We start from the raw sequence: 20,182 nt of genomic DNA, 5'->3' as shown, positions 1-20,182 counted from the left end.
CATTTTAGTTTTTGCTTCGTTTTGTAGTCTACTTTTATTTTATTTTATTTATTTTTTTACATACGGAAATAAAATAAAAAGAAAAAGGGAGGGAACTCACCTGTGTTCGGGTTTTTAACGCCGCCGGGACAACCGAGGGAGCCACCTCCGAGGATAGGTGGCCGGAAACTTAAAGGTTTCTTGAGTTTTTCGGGGCTTTTGTTAATATTTTGGGGATTTTGAACCTAGATTTGGGTTTAGGGGGTTTAAAAAGACTAGTTCAGAGGTTTTCCTCCTTTCTGGCCACCGCATACGGCGGCACCGTCGCCAGTGACCGGCGGTTGACACGGTGGCCCCTTTTCCAGATTTTGGGCCGGTGCCCGGAGAAAAAATGGGGGTGAGAGCATTTCTTTAGTTTTTTCTTTAAAGAAGAAAAAAAATAAAAATTTTTGAAGGTTTTTTGGCTTAAATAGCCTAGTGAAACGACGCCGTTTCACTTGGCCTCCCCAGGCGCTAAAACGGCGTCGTTTTGGGGAGGCCGACCCGAAACTGACCCGACCCAGGCAGGATCCTCGTGTTTTTTAAGCGGAAGGGATAATTTCGCTTTCATCCCTTCCGCTTTTTAATGTTTTTTCAATTAAGTATTTTTTAAAATTTTTAATTTTACCCCATAATTTTACTACGATTTCAACTTCGTCCTTTCTGGAACGACGTCGTTTGGGGGCGAAGGGAAATTTTCTCTTTTAGTCCCTCCATATTATGCGCGCGTTCATGAAGGTCCCTTCTGTTATTTTATTTGTTGATTTGCCCCCAAAGCTCTGTTTCCAGTTCAAATTAGTCATTTTTTGTTATATTTTTGCTATGAAACTAATTAATTTCAATAATGTTATCATTATTTTTACTATCATTGTTTTTAATATTGTTATTGCTATCATCATGTTTATTATTATTTATACCTTTTTAATTTTAGACTTAATTATATACATATATATGCGTATCTTTGATTTATATATACTTATTTATATATTTTTATACATTGTAATTTATATATACATATATACATACGTATATTTTTTATAATCTATATATACATATATACATACGTGCATTTTTATAATCTATATATACATAGATACATACATATTTTTTATAACTTATATATGTACATATACGTACTCATATATATTTTATACATATTTTATAATTTGTTTACATATCTATATATATATCTATGTACGTATTTTCATCTTCATAAACACATTAATACATACTCATATATATACTTTTTATACTTTATAATTTTAATATACATATATATACATACTCATATATCTTTTTATGTTTTTATAATTTTATTCATTTTCTTTATTCAATTATTTATTTACATTTTTATTATTATTTTAAAAGAATGTTTTTAATTTTATTTGCTTATATATTTGTTATTTTGCATTATATTGATTTGTCCTTTTATTTATTTTATTTTGTTGCTATTGCTCGTATTATTTATACTCACATTATCGTATCCATAATTGTCATTTATCAATGCGGCATTTATTCGTACATCAAATTTAACATTACATCAATTTTTTTACCCGAATTCATAAAAAGAGAAAATGTTGAAAATAAAGGCAATACTCGGTATTTGGGATCTTCGAGAGGATTGAGCCCTAACGTATTGAGTTCCAATTTTCTTCGTTGAATCTAAATAATCAAGAATGCTCTTTAATCAAAAAACATAAATAAAAAGCTCATTATCGGGAATTCAATACGTTGTGTCTTAACGCATTGGATGTGACATGTTGTTTTCTCGAGATGAGGATTTTTCTAAAAAATAATAAAGGCAATATTCAATGTTTAAGAATTTTGAGAAATTGTGCCCTAACGTATTGTGCTGCGATTTCTTCATCTGACTTAAACAATTGAATATCCTTTTAAATTTTATTCCACGAGTTTTTTGGACAAGCTCATTTTTGAGGAGGTGAAATATCATGCCCTAACTCATTGGGTATAACATTTTATCTCTCCGAAATGAGAGGGTCTTAATGGGTAATTTGATTTATACAAGTTTTTTTAAATACAAGGATCGTATTTTAAAATCTTTGCACATTTTTTATATTAAGACACTAATTAATTGATAAGGTACCAATTTTGGGCGTGTCGAGGGTGCCAACCCTTCCTCGTGCGTAACCGACTCCCGAACCTGTTTTCTGGATTTTATAAGACCAAAAATTATCGTTTTAGTAAATCTAAATTTTTATTAAAATGATTTGATTATAAGGTGGCCCGATCACACATTATAAAAAAAAGATTGGTGGCGACTCCCATATTCGTTTTCCTTTTTAAAATTCAAGTCGACTCCGTTTTAAAAAAAATGATGTCAGCAAACAAACTATGTAACATTTGAGTGCTTTGATTTGTCGCTTTCATGACTCATAACCTTTACATGATTTTCTTTTTCCTACCTTTAGTTTGTTTCAATGCCCCTTTCCCCAAGTTTGTGCACCAAAATTCTGCAACCTTGTTCTATTCTAAATCCTCCCCAGCTTTACATCTTCAGTTGATTTTACAAAATATTAGTATCTAATTCTCAATTAAGGTAAACTATTCATTAAATTATTAGTTAGTTTATGTTTTGGCCATCAATTTTAAAAAATTACAAAATAGTTATTAAAATATTTAAAAGTTTTCATTTAAATTATTAAGTTGTTAAAATCATTACTGTATGAGCTTCTTCATTCGCACCGTCTGCACCAATTAAAAGCGCTTCTTCCTTTTCTCTTCTACAATTCAAATGTTTTTTATAAAATAACTTTGAATGTCATGAATCTCTTTCTTCTCTTATCTTCCAATCAGATCAACTTGAATTTAAGGTATGTTCTTCCACTCATCAATGATTGTTGATTCATCATATCGATTGTTAAATAATTGCTTAGAACTTGCTAGCTAAACTTTTAAAAAAATCTTAACTTCCCAATATTTTAAATAAAATTTTTTAAATAATCTAACGATATTTTATAATTTCGAATTATCAAAATCTAAATTTATTTACTTTTACTTTAGATGTAATCCTCGGTGCTGTTTTGTTTTAATTGTCATCCCCACATTCTTTTCCACAAGAAGTTTGAAAGTTCATATTTGTGCAGGGGGTGGGACCCATCTTGTAGATATATAATAGTAATAACAAAGACGAGCCAAGCTTCTGCAATTTTTCCTGGAAAGATGCCATGATATTATTGCTTCAAATTAATAAATCAAGAAAAATTCCACGAATGCATTGATTACGGTGGACAATACGATGATGACTAGCAAGTACCTCCTATAATTCGAAGGAAAACAGGTTTCCACACCTGGAGAAGGTTTCAATGGTTATTATTATTATTATTCCACATTACAGATCACAAACTATCGTAGATACAGTTAATATGATGATGACTAGACCAACTCACTTTCATCAAACTGAAAATCGTCTTCGAACTCTACAGGCTTCATTACAAGGTCCAGTTCCAAATTCTGGGAAGTGATTTCAGTGCTTGTATACACGTTAGAAACCACATCCCCGTATTCAGCACCTATTATGTCTTTCCACATCACAACAGAATCCATGTCTGTAAGACCACTTGTTGTTGGTGTTTCTTCCTTGGTTTCCTGCTTTACAGGTGGAGTGATTTCATGCAGCTTTTTGGTTGGGATTTTGGGGTTGCTGCTGCCATAACTGAACTTGTTGTAAGATTCCCGAGGTTCAGAATCTATGATGATTTGGGGAGCCTTGAATGAGTCTGGTCTGCAGGTATGGGTTCCAATGTAAGTGGTCTGAAACATTTGGGAGCCAGCATCTTCCAGTCTTTGGACTTGTTTAGTGGCCTTACAACCTTGATCGTACTTACGAGTGCACCTAAAGTAACTCCTGTTCATGATAATTGAAGCACTTAAGCACTTGCCATAGTGGGTTTAAGATTTTTTTTGGGGATAAATTGCAAAATGAATAATATACCTTGGGTGCTTAGAATTAAGGATCTGCTTTTGTCCATATTTCCTCCATGCATGACCATCTTCCACGGTTGAAGAAACTACTGTCCGTGCATGTTCATCTCTCCTGCAAGCAAAAACATCCCATTAACATCAGAATCTATGTATGAACATCCAATTAACATGTTGTGTGTGTGTGTTTTAGTTACCTTCTCTTGTAACATCCTCTCTTTTCCTTAGAAGGAAGTTTCTTCCTGCTGTTAGTGGAATCTTCAGACCTGCCATTGCAACAAGGGGAATCATCGTAGGAAGTTGCCTGATTCTGAGAATCCTCGGCAGATTCAACAGAAGTCAGCAAAGAAAGTGCGTGGTCGAAAGATGCGAAGATCTTGTGCAAAAGTTCCTCAGCAGAGAGACGCCCATTTTTTTCACACCAATTGTGAAGAAGGATCTGAAGCTGTTTAGCACACTCTTGACCATTAACAAGTTCTTTTATCACCCTTTCCTTGTTGCTTGTCGGTACTCCTTCAGGCCAAGCTGACACACTTCCCATAATTATTATTATTTAGAAAAATCTAAAAAACCCAAAATTTAGGTAGACACCTCTTCACCTGTTCTGCTTTGCTTACTCTTATAAATATAGATGAACAGGAGAAGAAGAGATAAGATTTAAAGAGAAAAGCAGATGGAGGAAGGGGAGAAGCAAATGAAAGGAAATTGTAAGGAAGGTGGGATGGAGTGAGAAGGGTAATATAGAAAATTCAAACCCTTTCACATTGATAATGACAAAAGCGAGCTGACGTCTCTTCGCTATAGATTGGAAGCTTGGAAATATCATTTGATAATTTGATAAATATGGCCTGCACTCAACCAGAAATACTCAAACATTGTGCAAATTTGAACCCAAAGAAAGAAAGAAAAAAAAGAACACGTGGAAAGCTTAACTTAATTTTTTTTGTTTGAACTCATTTCAAAACGTACCTCTCAACCTTTTTTCCATTAAATTTCCTTGGACATCATAATTCTACTTTTCCATATATTTAAACCTCTTGGAAATTTGTTTAGTAAATTGAATTTCAATTCATAAAATCGTGAAAATTATTTAAAGTCACATTAAAATAATGTAAAAAGTAAATTTATTTTGAAGTGTTCAACAATTTTACAATTTGATATTCATCATTTTTATTTGTTTATTAGACATTTTACACATCTAATGGTGATTATAATTGCCCAATTCTATCCAGCCCAGACAAACAGATAAAAATAAATAAATAATAATAAAGCCCAATAGCAAAGTCCATTTATAAAACTCAAACCCAATGTTACACAAGCCAAAGCTCACAACTTAAAATTTTTTCAGAAACTAAAAAACCCTAGATCCCCTATGCGTCGCTACTCCTGGCCATGTCAGCGGATGCGTCGCCCGAGGACTGCCTCCCTTGCCATTGTTTCACCGAAATGGCAAGGTGTGACTCCCTATCGTCGTTGACTACCATCGCGACCTGCAAGAACAAAAGAGACAGAAAGAGCGACAAAAATAGCAAAAAAATAGGGAAAATAAAAATATAATATATTCGGTTATAAAAGCCATAACAACACATGTATTTGTTTAAGAAGAAAATCAATACAAAGAACAAAAACGTTAAAAGGAAAAAAGAAGGTGATCCTTTTTTTATTTTTTATTTCGAACAGTATTCGAGAAGTATAAAAAAAATAAAGTTTGTTTTTTACCTGTGTTGCTTCGCTTCCCTCCGTCATCAGAGGTCTTCTCCGACACCGAAAACCCCAGAACCTATTAAGGTTTGGCCTGGGCTTCGACAGAACGGGGCGTGAAAGGTTTTCTATTTTTTAGAAGGCATTGCCTTCAAATCGGGGTCAAGAGGGCTAAAAGGAGCATTTTTTTCCGACTCCAGCCACCGGAGGTGACGACTGCCGTCGTTGATGACCGTGGCCATAGCAGAGTTCCGAGGGCCCTCTGCCCGGACAGGGAGATGCCCTAAAAAAAAAGGAGAGAAAGTTTAAGTTTTTTTAAAAAACTGAATAGAAATGATTTAATTTTTTTTTTACATTTATAGGCATCACCAAACATCGTCGTTTTGGCCAGGTTTCAGGAGTCCCAAAACGACGCTGTTTCAAAGCTTGACCCGCCGACCTGACCTGGATCCGCTGGGATCCACGTGTTTTTGTGGGAATGGTCTAATTGCTACCTTAGTCCTTTCGCCTTTTAGGCATTTTTCAATATAGTCCTACTTCTGGTCTTTTTCCTTTTTAAAAATTATACCACTTAATTTTGGATTTTTTTTATTTATTTTGGTCATCTGGTCATTGCGTGTTTACTAGGGTTGGGAATAATTTCCCATTTGGTTCCTGTTCCTTTTTGCGTGTTCTATTTTAGTCCTTTATTTTGCCTTATTGATTTATTTATTTTATATAATCCATACTTTAAATTTCATCTATATTTCAATTTAATCATCCATTTATTTAATTTCACACCTTTAATTACTGTTCTTTATTTATTTTTAGCACTTAAAATTTATGTGGTTTATATTCCTTTTGATTTTTTAATGCATTTTTAGGTGGTTATTACATATTTTTATTTATTTATTTTGGTATTACGATAATAATATGATTATTATTAGTATTGTGAGTTAATATTTTATTTATTATTATGGTTGCATTATTATTATGGTATTTATGCTTTTATTTATCATTTATCATTTTAATATAGATGTTTACCCACATGACTATTTTATATTATTTTGCTATCACTATAACATGTATCAAGTTTAAATATATTTGTCCATTTTCATACTATGCCCAAATAAGTTAAATGCACATCACTTTAAACGTTTCATTCATTTTTACTCGATGCATAAAAAAGAAAATTTTTAAAACCGAGGCAACATTCTTTATTTAGAGATTCGAGAAGTTGTGCCCTAACTTACGGGGTTCGACTTTCTCTTTGAACTTAAATAACCGAACAACTCTTTTAAAAAAACTAAAAACACATGAGATTTAAATAATAAATCAATAATGAACAATCTTATTTTCGGGACATGATCCTTTTCTCGATTGACTCAATATAAGAGGCTCTTTCCATAAAATTCAATTTAATTTGCAATCATGCAAGAAGGGGATCTTATTTTCTTTGAATTTTAATTCTTGATACTAAGACATCAAGTAATCAATTGGGTACCAGTTTTGGGCGTTATGAGGATGCTAATCCTTCCTCATACGTAATCGACTCCTGAACTCATTTCCTAGATTTTTGTAGACCGAAAATAATTTTAATAAATCTAACATTTTATTAAAATGATAAAACCTTGAGGTGATTCAATCACACCTAATTAAAAAGGATTGGTGGTGACTCCCGTCTTCGTTTTTTAAAATAAAAATTCAATTTAGAAAAAAAGGTTTCGACAACGATTATATGGTTAAATTATTTTATTTTAAAACTATCATATAATTCAATTAAATGAAATTTGTTTGAGAATATTATTGATTGGACTTTAATTATTAAACCAAAAGAATAAATGAATTGAATTTCAAATATGCCAAGAGTAGCATAATTAGGCCTAAAATATATGATATCCCCATCCTTAGGTGTTGAGATTGAAAAGAAGATAAAAACAGGGTTGGAAAACCATCTGCAATGAAATCTTATAATTAGAAAGATGGCTTTTGTATTGAAAATTAGGGAATGTTTAGAGAAATGATGGTATGAAATTGGAATATCAAGTCATTTGTATCATTTTTAACTAATTTATTGTAATTTCAGTATTTTTATCCTAAATTCCAGCATATCATGTTGGATTTCATTTTTTTAGGATGAAAATGTTGAAATGACATTAAATTATTGGAAAGAGATACAAATGACATAATATCCCAGTTTCATACAATTATTTCTCTACTATCTTATAGACAAATTAGATACTAAATGAGATTGGTGAGATTAGGACTCAAATGCTAATAAATACTCAGCTAATTTAATATTATTTAGTTAAAAAATGGAAGAAAAGAAAAAGGAAATGGATAGATAAGAGAACAAATTAAGGTTATGGTTAGCCACACAAACACAAATGAGATATTTGGAATTTATTGGAGTGTACAAGTCAACGGACTCCGGAGCCAGCTTCCAAGAGTTTTCCTTTCCTTTATTTTCTTTGTTTCTAGAACTAGGAATTATGGATGATACTTCTGTCTCATCTTATAATATGAGAATATAATCTTTCCAATATGTCAAAAAACATAGAGTACAGTCCCTTACTCTAATCCGGATAGCATGTGAAGTTGAAAAAGAGAACTGCAAAAAGACAGTTCCATGCAATTTACAAGCCAAAACCTAATTTGATCAAAGTAGTTTGAAAGATCAATCTTTGTCCAAAAAGGGAGGGGATAATAGATTTGTGTTTCTGGGTTCATCTCTTGGGCTGATACAAATAATATAATTATGAATTTCCGTATTTGGACTGATTCTTACATTGCTGTTGTTTGTGGCTGTAGGAGTTATTTGGGTCCATTCTATACAAACAAAGTGTTGTTCAAATAAAAGGGGAGACAATCTCTCATCCTAAAAATATTTGTTTTACTTTTTGTTGGGTGAATGTATTTGAAAGGTCCCTCTATTATAGGGATCTTATCAAATTAGTTCACTAACTGTTAAATGGATTAATTTAGTTCATGTATAATTAAAAAAAATCAAATAAGCCTAAATTCAAATAGGGTTACCATTTACTATTTAGGAGTTAATATTTTTAAAGTTTTTATGGTTTTATAAATAAATTATTATTTGGAATTGAAATGCAAATAAATAAATAAATAAATATTTTCAAACCATTTTTTATATAATAAATGTCAGCTATGCTACAATTTGGAATCATTTTATTCCTTTTAATAGTATAGGGGCTAAATTTATCCACTTATTAATAGAGATATTAATTTGATCTACTTCCTATAATACAGAGACCTTCTAGATACTTTAACCATTTTTGTTGCTAGGCTTTCTGTTCTCAGTGGCCTCTTTGGATACTAATAACTCTAGAAAATAGAGTTATCTTCATTAGTTATTCATGCAGATTTTAAGTATTTAATAACAAATTTTGGAGCTTTTGTTATAAATTTGTCATGTTGAATAATACTAAGATAAATTTTCTAAATTGATCATTTTATATATTAAAACACATGATTTTTGTAGTTTTTGAGATTGATGCACTGAAGGAAAATAAAGTCTTGAAGCTCACCTTTGATGCTCAATGCTATAGCATTTCTATAGCATACACCATGCAACAAAGGCCTGATTGATGGTTAACTTTGGATGCCCAATTAAAGGATTATTGGACTTTGGAAATTCACTTGACCTAGTTCAAGAATTAGGTTAGCAAAATGGAACCTTGCTAAGGATATAGGAGCCCAAACCATCTATTAAGGAGGAGAAGGCCCAACCATCCATCGAGGTGGCCAAATCAGCCGCCCAAGACTTGGTAAAACATTGAAAATCAACCACAAACTTCCTACATGTGACCATCCAACTCCCTTTCTCTTTTCAGGCTTTCTCTCCCATGAATCAAGTATGAATTTCAAAGCCATCCACTAACTTTTCTTAAAGCAAGGGTTGACCATATGAGAAGAGATTTTCAAGGCTCTCATTTGCTAAAATTAGCCAGCCTCTACAAGTATAAATAGCCTATTTCTATTCACTCATTTCACTTATCCCTCACTCACCATCTTTTCTCTCATTCTTCATCTTTTCACTTTCCATTTCAGAGAGCAACACAAGAGTTTTAGAGGAGCATTTCAGAAGTTCTTTTGAGCAATAAAATTCGGCATTTTTGAAAGCAATTGTGTGACGGAGCAAAGAAGAAGGAAGGAGGAAAAGGAACACAAATTGAGTTACAGAAAAACACTGGATTCGTCTTCTAGTTTCTTTCCCTTTTAACTTTTATTTTGTTCTGAATTGATAAACATGATTGCTAAATATTTTTCTACTTTTAATTTAATTAAAGTAACTTAATTCTGTTGTTGTTAGATTGATTGCATTCTTTTAGCTTAGATTGTTAAAATTTTGTTAACGATGTTATGTGCCTTGGTTGCTTATTCATTTAAATAAAATCATGAACATGCTATTCATGCATTATAAATGTAGGGAAGCAATAAAAGTAATTATTTAATCAAAAAAATTGTAATTAATTGACATGATATCTAAATGGTGCATGTTTGCTCTTTTTATGATACATTAGGTCAAATTAGTAATAATATCGAAAGAAATTTATTACCTTACATAACCTAGGATTAATGTGATTAGATTGTAATTAATTGACACGTTATCTAAATGGTGCATGTTTGATCTTTTTATGATACATAATGTGATCTATGTACCCTTTCATTCGATCTCTTAGGTCCTGCGATACCTTGAAAATTATACCACAATGCAATTTAATATGGCAAGATAAGAACAGTAGTGGTTTGAATATATGCAATTTTAGGATTATTTGAGTACTATTATCCAAATCCAAATTAAATATTATCATCCGTCGGATATCTAAATCTATAAAATTCTAATAACAAAGAATTAATTTTAAACGAAATTTATTCATAATTAACAAAATTAGTTAAATAACAATTCAACAAATTAAATATAACAATTTCACAACAATTTAAACATACCTAACACCTTAAATATAAGAATTCCAAACAAATTAAAATTCTATATGTTGTAATCTACCACAAAGTTAGTTCCACGTTTAAGGTTTATGTAACACCCCCCGCCCGATCCAATTGTCGAAACCAAGCTACAGGATACCATATTCTTTGTCGAAGCAACTACAATCAATTATACATTAAATGTTACACTATCCAATCTGAGCCTTAATTGAGCTTATGAAAGCTCAAAACCATCTCAGGGTCAAACTTGGACTAAACTAAAAATTTTCAAAATGTATTAAGTGGGCACCGTGATATCCCTAGCTAGGTATCATGATATTGAAAGCAATAGTTAAACTCCAAAATAAGCCAGGTGGGTATCACGATATCCAAGGTTTGGTATCACGATAGTAAAGACAATAACTAGATTTCCCAATCTGGGGATCAAATTTCAAAGTTTTCAAAATATAACAAGTGGGTATCATGATATTTAGGGTGTGATATCGCGATACCAGAAACAGTCTAGTAAGTCCCTTTTTTAACATAAACACAACATTGGTATCTATTTCAAGTTTCCACCAAAATCTATCATTCTGTGCATAACTGACCAATTTCATCAACACTAAAACATCATAAATTCATACTCAAACAAATGCAATTAACCAAATTCAGTCTCGTACCAATATCACCTATTCAATCAATAGACATATCATTTTAATACCAGGACATAGAATCCAAACCATTTGCCAAATGCCAAACATTTACCTATTCAAAACTTACTGAAACACACCTATTTACATCCAAATATAACCCTTCCATTGGTCACAAACATACCTCAAATATGTTTACCAAAACATACACATTCATTTACGCATTAAGCTTGTCAAGTAATGCAATAGATAAGTTTCAAAACTATACCAACATTCAAGCTTAACAAATACATAACACCTACGTTCATGCCATAAAACCAAACTTTAAAACGATTAAAAAACTACCAATACAAAAATGGGATAGTATGAGCTTTCGAGTTATCTGCTTGACACGTTCTGCAAAGTGGCAATCTACAAGGAAAGGGAAATAACGGGATAATTATATTAAATACTTGGAAAGTTCATAGGCATTAAATAAAAAACTTACCTTGACAAACAATCAAATACAATAAGCTACCAAAATGTCGACATAGTTTGGCTAAACATAACATATCACAAAAATCAATAAGGTAAGTATACTACCAACATCGAACCATGTATAACACATGTATTTATCATGCCATTCATGTAACTATAGGTAACAAGTTTAAAATCTCAATCCAATTAAGAGTAATGTAATCACATATATTCTATAGACTTTACTTTCACAACATTAAATAATTCATCATTTGAATACTGAATTCATTCCATGTCATTTCAATTTCTGATTTCATATAATCTACATCGCTCAATGAAACCTAGTAAATAGACTCGGATACACAGGTACTAGACCACATCAGTTCCTCGTCCGAACTAAATATATATTCGTGTCAGGTTACTAGTCCAGGATAAAACTTTATAATGACACATTTAATTTCTTATACAACTTGAAAATATACATATCAGGTGTAACACCCCTTACCCGAGACCATCACCGGAATCGAATACGAGATGTCATCCAATTTAACTTACCAATTCGGAGCATAAAAATTTGCTTTTAAAATTAAATTTACTGTTCACAACAAAACTGTCCACCTGCGGTACTGTCACTAATTTAATTATAACTCAAGTTACGAGACTCAAAATTTAAATCCGTAAATTTTCCCTGAAACTAGACTCATATTCCTACTTACCATAAAATTTTCAGAATTTTTGACTTATCCAATTAGTACAGTTTATTCATTAAAGTATCCCCTGTTTCACAGCTCGACAGGTCTGACCTCTTGGCACTAAAAATCAATTATCTCATTGTACAGAATTCATATATGGTTACCGTTTGTTTCTTTTGAAAATATACTAACTAAGGAATCTAGACATATTAATTATGACATATAAGTCTTTCTGTGAAATTTATAATTATTTTCTAAAGTCAGAACAGGGGACTTCAAAAACCATTCTGACCCTGTCACACTAAAATTCAATTATCTCAAAATATAAAATTTATTTGCCTACACCGTTTCTTTTATGTAAAAATAGGCTTGATAATATTTAATTCTATATATCATTCACTCTCTAATTCCATTTCTACTATTTATGGTGATTTTTCACATTCACGTCACTGCTGCTGTCAAAGAAACTACTTCTTTGAATTAGTTACATTTAAACATACATAACACCAAAACATAATTTTTACTAACTATTTCAATAGCTAATCTTAGCCATGTCATTTGAACATGCTCAAAATGATTAAGACTCTATACATGCCATAGCTTAAACATTTTGAAAACACATAATACCGAGATGGTTATGATAGTGTGATACGAGCTCCGACGATCCCCAATTCGAATAAGCTCAAATCACTATAAAACAAAGGAAAGAAAGAAAGGTGTAAGCTATAAATAGCTTAGTAAGTTACATGTAAACAATAATTACTCATTTAATAATTAACACTTTTAACATATAACTAATCAAAACATTTCTTAGCAATTTCAATCACTTACATATGCACAATCTTACCAATTCACTTGCATATACATTTTCACACTTAACATTTATCACATATGCTCAATTCTTTCAATTGTACCTGCATACACACTTCATTTCATATTCACTTTAATTCATTATTAATCCCGTTGAACACTCGGAATATACAAAGATACGTAGAGATTTAGCACATAAGTGCCACACTGATATGTAGCCGAAGCTACCACTGAAATGTAGCCGAAGCTACCACTGATCAATAACACTGGAAATGTCCACGGGCCTGCTCACACAAGCTGTCAGGTGTCTGCAACACATGCTAGATCACCCAGCACTCGAGACTCACTGTAACACTGTAACACTGTAACACTGATCTTTAGTGACATGTCACTTGTATCCACTTCTATTCCTAAGTTCAACCGGGAATTTACACTTAACACTTTATTACTTGAATAATTCATGAACAATTTTCCTTCCACATTCAATATTAATTCACATATCAAATATAATTCACAATTTATAAAAATATAACTATTATTTACACGTAACTTACCTCGGATGAAAAACGACTATTTTTGTAATTTAGTCGATAACTTTCTCTTTTCCCCGATCACTTCCACTATTTCTTCTTTCTTGATCTATATTAACACAATTTAATACATTTTATCAACATTTCATTCAAATACAATTAATACACAACATTTTGGCAAATTTACATTTTTCTCCAAAACTTTTCAAAAATTCCACTTTTGTCCCTAAGCTCGTAAAAATAAAATTCACTAAATTTTTAAATTTCAAACTTCACCATGCTCATAACAGCCCTCAATTTTCACAAAATCACAACTTTATGTACACTTTACCATCTTTCACAATTTAGCCCTTTTTCAACATTTTCATTGAAATTCATCTAGTAAAACTTGTAATTAACACTTCAAACATTCATTATCTAACATCACTAATAAATTTACAATTATATCATGAATGAGTCAATTTTTAAACTTTAATTTCATTTAAATTAAATAGTAGAAACATGAAATTCAAGCATCAATAAGCATAAAAATACGAAAATAATTAAAAACGGGGCAAGAAATCACTTACAATTGAGCTTAGGAAGATCAAGAACCCTAGCTATGGTGACATGAATTTTTTTGGCAGCAAACGTCTGATTTTGAAGAAGATGGACACTTATTTTCACTTTATTTTGTCTTTTATTTACTTTTGACAAAAATGCCCTTGACCCATTACTTAGATATTTTTCTAGAATTACCCTTTTGTGTCCATAACACTAAGTTATGGTCTAATTGCCACATAAACACTTCCAATTTCATGCAATAATTCAATTAAGTCATTTAATCACTAATTAGACACACTTTGCATTTTTCTCAATTTAGTCCTAAAAATTCAATTAGGCACTAAATCGTTAAAATTTCCTATCCATATCTTCACACAATATTTCAATCAATCAGTAATTAATAAAAATTTATAAAATTAAATTATTTCAATTGGGATTTATGGTTACGAAACCACTATTCTGATTAGGCCCTATTTCGGGATATCACAATTCTCCCCCCTTAGGGATTTTCGTCCCCGAAAATCTTACCAGTGAATAAGTTGGGATACTGTTTCCTCATAGCCTCCTCGGTTTCCCATATTGCCTCTTCCATCCCATGTCGTTGCCATAACATTTTCACTAAAGTAATTTCTTTGTTTCTCAACTGTTTCACTTCTCGTGCCAAGATTCGAATCGGCTCTTCTTTGTATGTCATATCTGATCGAATTTCCACTTCAGTCGGTGAAATCACATGCGATGGGTCCGATCGATATCGCCTCAACATAGAAACATGAAACACATTATGAATTCTTTCCAATTCCGGTGGTAAAGACAATTGATAAGCCACTGAACCAATTCTTTCTATCACTTCATACGAACCAATAAATCTTGGACTTAATTTACCTTTACGGCCAAATCTCAGAATTTTCATCCATGGAGACACTTTCAAAAATACTTTATCACCCACTTGAAACTCAATCTCTTTTCTTTTCAAATCTGCATACGACTTCTGTCGATCCGATGCAGCTTTCAAACAATCATGAATTATCTTCACTTTTTCTTCAGTTTCCTTTACTAAATCGACTCCATGTAACTGATTTTCATTAAGTTCAGTCCAATATAATGGAGTCCGGCACTTTCGTCCTTACATCGCTTCATAAGGTGCCATTTTTATGCTCGATTGATAACTATTATTATAAGCAAATTCTACCAAAGGTAAATATCTTTCCCAATTACCTTCAAATTCCAATACACAACACTCAACATGTCTTCGAGTATTTGAATTACTCTTTCAGACTGTTCATCGGTTTGGGGGTGAAATGCTGTACTAAAATTCAATTTAGTACCCAATGCCTCTTGTAATTTCTTCCAAAACCTTGAAATAAACCGTGGATCTCTATCAGATATAATAGGGCACACCATGTAATCGGACCATCTCAGTAATATACAACTCGGCTAACTTGTCAAGTGAAAAACTCATTCGTACAGGAATGAAATGAGCTGACTTAGTCAATCGATCAACTATTACCCAAATTGAGTCTTTCTTTTTCGGTGACAATGGCAATCCGGAAACAAAATCCATAGTAATTCTATCCCACTTCCACTCGGGCACCATAATAGGCTGAAGTAACCCTGAAGGTACTTGGTGTTCAGCTTTTACTTGTTGGCACACAAAACACTTTGTCACATACTCAGAGATATCCCGTTTCATACCCGGCCACCAATATAATTTCTTCAAATCATTATACATTTTTACACGACCGGGGTGAACTGCCAAACGACTATCATGTGCTTCTTGCAAAATTTTCTGAATTAAATCAACATTTTTCGGAATACATATTCTATCACGAAACATTAAACATCCATCTGAATCAATCTGAAAATCAGAATTATCGTCCATTGCACACTGAGTCTTTTTTCTTTGCAATTCATTATCCACTTTTGAGCCTCACAAATTTCTTGAAGAAACAATGGTCTAGCTTTTAACTCTGTAAACAATGATCCATCTTCAGTCAATGTTAATCTCGTATTCAAAGCTCTCAAAGCAAAGAGAGACTTTCTGCTCAAAGCATCAGCAACTATATTGGCTTTTCCCGGATGATAATCTATCACAAGTTCATAATCTTTCATCAATTCCAACCATCTTCGTTGCCTCAAATTCAGATCTTTTTGTGTCATAACATATTTTAAACTTTTATGATCTGTAAAACCGGGACATTTCTCACCATATAAATAATGACGCCAAATCTTCAGAGCGAAGACAATAGCAGCCAACTCTAAATCATGGGTAGGATAATTTCGTTCATGCGGTTTCAATTGTCGAGAAACATACGCTATCACTTTTCCTTCTTGCATCAATAAACATCCGAGCCCATTTTGTAATAGCCCGATTTTTTAGAAATGTTGAAAACAGTGGTACGAGACCACCAAATTCAGAAAATAAGCTCGTAAATTTTATTATTTAATAATTACGGGTCAAATATAATTGTTAAGAGATTTTTAAATTAGTAATTTGTGTTGTTTTAAAAATTTATTAAGTTAAGAAATTGAGGAAAAGAGGTATCGAGACCTCGATATTATAAATCAAGCCGTAAATATTTTTATAAATATTTACGGAGTGTCAATATGGTAGTATTAAAGTTTCGTCAGAAAATTTTAACGTTTCGACAGTCAATTAATTAAAAAAGACTAAATTGAAAAGATGCAAAACTTGCTAAAGTGATTAAATAGCTTAACAATTAAATAAGAAAAGACTAAAGGAGTAAATGGACCAACTTAAGTGGCAGAGGCGGCATACCGTTAAAAAAATCAAAAATTTTTATGTATTTAAGGACAAAATTGGAATTATAATAAAGTTTATGTGGCCAAATTTTATTTTAAGGATTTCAAGACCATTTCTTCTGGAAATTTCGGTGGGAAACAGCCATGGAAGAGGGTTTGGAGCTGGTATTCCATATTTTGGCTTCAAGTAAGTTTAATTCTTTCTTTTTCATTGAAATTTTTATATTTTTAGACTTTTACAATTAGATCCAACTTAGTATTCTACTAGTTTCTCATTTTTTTGAAAGTTTTAGAAGATACCAATGATAAGTTCATATGATTTTTGTTATTTTATGATGAAATTGAGATGTTAATGGATGTTTAAAGGTGTTTTATTAAAGAATTTTGGATGAAAACATGTTTTAGGGATTAAGTTGAAAAGTATTGAAATTGTGGAGAAATTCTGAAATTTCATGGAATCCATGGGCTGTTATTGATATGTATGAGAACTATTAGGCTGGGATCAAGGATTAAATTGCAAGAATTTCATTTTCCGAGCCTAGGGATGAAATTGTCATGTGTTAAGAGTTTAGGGCCAAAATGGTAATCAAAATGTTGCACTAAAACAGTTTTGGGCAGCAGCAGTGTGCCAACTTTAAAAAATCACCAAAATTGTGGCAATCGAATTGGAAAATGAGTAAAATATGAAATTAAAGCTTATCGAGTCTAGTTTCTCATAGAAGAAACGGTGTAAGCAATGGAATTGTAAATCATGAGATATAATAAATTTTGTGAGGCAGAGGCAGAATAATTTTGGAATCCTCTGTTCTAACTTTGGAAAATCATTAAAAATTGTAAAAAATTTAATTAGGGGTTAAACCTTATAGTTTTAGAATCCTAAACGAGTCTATTTTCATTATAAATAAACGGGAATACCATCCGAATTATGTACAATGAGATAATCAATTTTTAGTGAAGAGAGGTCAGAACTGTCGAGCAGTGCAATAGGGGAAACTTTAAAGAATAAAATGTACTTATTGGCTAAATAAAAAATTCTAAAAATTTTATGGTAAGAAGATATGTGAGTCTAGTTTTAGGGAAAATTAGAGGATCTTAATTTGAAGCTCTGTAGATCGAGATATAAATAAAATAGTGACTCTGACTCAGATAGACAGCTTGAATTTACATACAGGAAAATAGTGATAGTATAGAAAATGTTGCTTAAATGTATTGTACACATTAAGGATGTGGAATGGAGAGGAGGAGGAGGAAAATTAGAGAATATATAAATGATTTGTCTATAATTGGTCATATGTTCGATTATAATTGATAAACGATGAAATAGAAATTATACTTATATTTGTGCATTATTGGTCATGATTTAAGCTCATGGGGAAGATAAAGTTTTATAGTATGTGTGTATGGTATATATATGTGTGTGTGGTAATTTAGATATATGGATGTATTTTGGTTGTGGATTGATCATGATGATAAAGGTTAGGTATATTTGGTCTATTAAGTGACATAATTGAGAAGTATGATAGGTGGGTCATTTTATGTGTGAGATGATGGTATAATTTGGCTTGGTTAAGTAAGTTAAAATGATGATTACATCATTGAGATTGCACTGATTAATCTGGTTTATGTGATAGAAATATCGAATACATGTGTCTTTGATGCGTGATAATTATTTAATGCCATGAGAATTTGTTTATTGGTGAGGTTTAAAATGTATCTATATTTTGTTATGTAATTTGTTTTGTAATTTATTTGACAAATGATAAAAATTAACTCAGTTACTATGTGAGGAGAATTATGATTTGGGTAGCACATCTATATTCTGAAATAATAGATAAAAAATATTAATGTCATGGGTGAATGGTTAAACACTTGGGCTAATTTAAGGTGTATATTTAGTAAGGGTAGTTGGTAATGAAGTAACATGTTTTGATTTAACATCGTATAGAGAAAATTTGCTCTATCTTTGTGGCTAATATTGATAGTTGTATGGGAGATGAATGGATAATGTATATGTGATACTTAGCTTATAAGATATTGAGTAATTGATATATTACAATAGTTAAATAGGAAAATGTGGCGACATGAGAATATGTAATGATACGGATCAATTCAGGTACTCGTGATGAATTCAATAAGTAAATGAAAATTTTTAAATTCATACGACGAGGAAATGAAAGATTGTGAGTATATTGGGATACGTAAACCCTAATTAGCGAATCAAGAATAACAATTTGAAAGTTTTAGTTTAGATGAAATTTTACAACTCGGTTTAATATGGTTAAAAGTGTATATGTTCTGGTAATACCTCGTACCCTATTCCTACATTGAATACGGGTAAGGGGTGTTACACATTTAATGACGCGTCACTATAAACAACAAATTCTTTTCCTGACTCAGGTTGCACTAACACTGGTGCCTCAGTTAAACACTTCTTTAATTTCACAAAACTTTGTTGACACTCCTCGGTCCATTCGAACTTAACATCTTTTTGCAACAATTTTGTCATCGGTGAAGCTATCATCGAAAAACCTTCTACAAATTGACGGTAATATCCCGCTAAGCCCAGAAAACTCCTAACTTCAGATACATTTCTTGGAGGCTTCCATTCAACTATTGCCGATATCTTATTCGGATCCACTCGAATGCCATCTCCCGAGACAATATGCCCCAAAAATCCAACTTTATTAAGCCAAAATTCACTTTTGCTAAATTTAGCAAACAATTTCTTTTCTCGCAGAGTCTGTAGCACAATTCTTAAATGTTCGGCATGCTCAGCTTCACTTCGGGAATAAATAAGAATATCATCTATAAACACCACCACAAAATTATCCAAATAGGGCCGAAAAATCCGATTAATCAAATCCATACAAATAGCTGGAGCATTAGACAGACCAAAAAGGCATTACAAGAAACTCATTGTGACCATACCGAGTTCTGAAAGCAGTCTTTGGCACATCTGACTCTTTAACCCTCAATTGGTAATATCCGGATCTCAAATTAATTTTGGAAAACACTGTGGCATCCTTTAACTGATCAAACAAGTCATCTATTCGGGGCAATGGATACTTATTCTTTACTGTCACTTTGTTAAGTTGACGATAATCAATACACAATCTCAATGTCCCATCCTTTTTCTTCACAAATAGCACGGGAGCAC

The 20,182-nt window shown here is 31.9% G+C and overlaps 1 protein-coding gene and 1 long non-coding RNA gene across 2 annotated transcripts; both read right to left on the bottom strand.

Annotated features, from left to right (window-relative positions):
• Positions 1–3,405: 3,405 nt before the first annotated feature.
• Positions 3,406–4,499, bottom strand: LOC107904856 (probable WRKY transcription factor 70). The gene is given in 3 exon segments (NM_001326941.1): positions 3,406–3,883; positions 3,971–4,072; positions 4,155–4,499. Coding segments are annotated over 3 exon segments (918 nt in total). The 5' UTR covers position 4,499; the 3' UTR covers positions 3,406–3,411.
• Positions 4,500–5,225: 726 nt separating this feature from the next.
• On the bottom strand, positions 5,226–5,933 carry LOC121217918 (uncharacterized). Its single transcript, XR_005914144.1, has 2 exons — positions 5,677–5,933; positions 5,226–5,447 (listed from the first exon to the last, which is right to left on the bottom strand). It is a non-coding gene; the product is annotated as an uncharacterized lncRNA (long non-coding RNA).
• Positions 5,934–20,182: the final 14,249 nt, after the last annotated feature.

The sequence above is a fragment of the Gossypium hirsutum genome, chromosome D05, assembly GCF_007990345.1.
Source record: "Gossypium hirsutum isolate 1008001.06 chromosome D05, Gossypium_hirsutum_v2.1, whole genome shotgun sequence".
NCBI classification, from domain to species: Eukaryota; Viridiplantae; Streptophyta; class Magnoliopsida; order Malvales; family Malvaceae; genus Gossypium; species Gossypium hirsutum.
The sequence above is the reverse complement of the archived record's forward strand: the minus strand, read 5'-3'. Positions and strand labels throughout refer to the sequence as shown.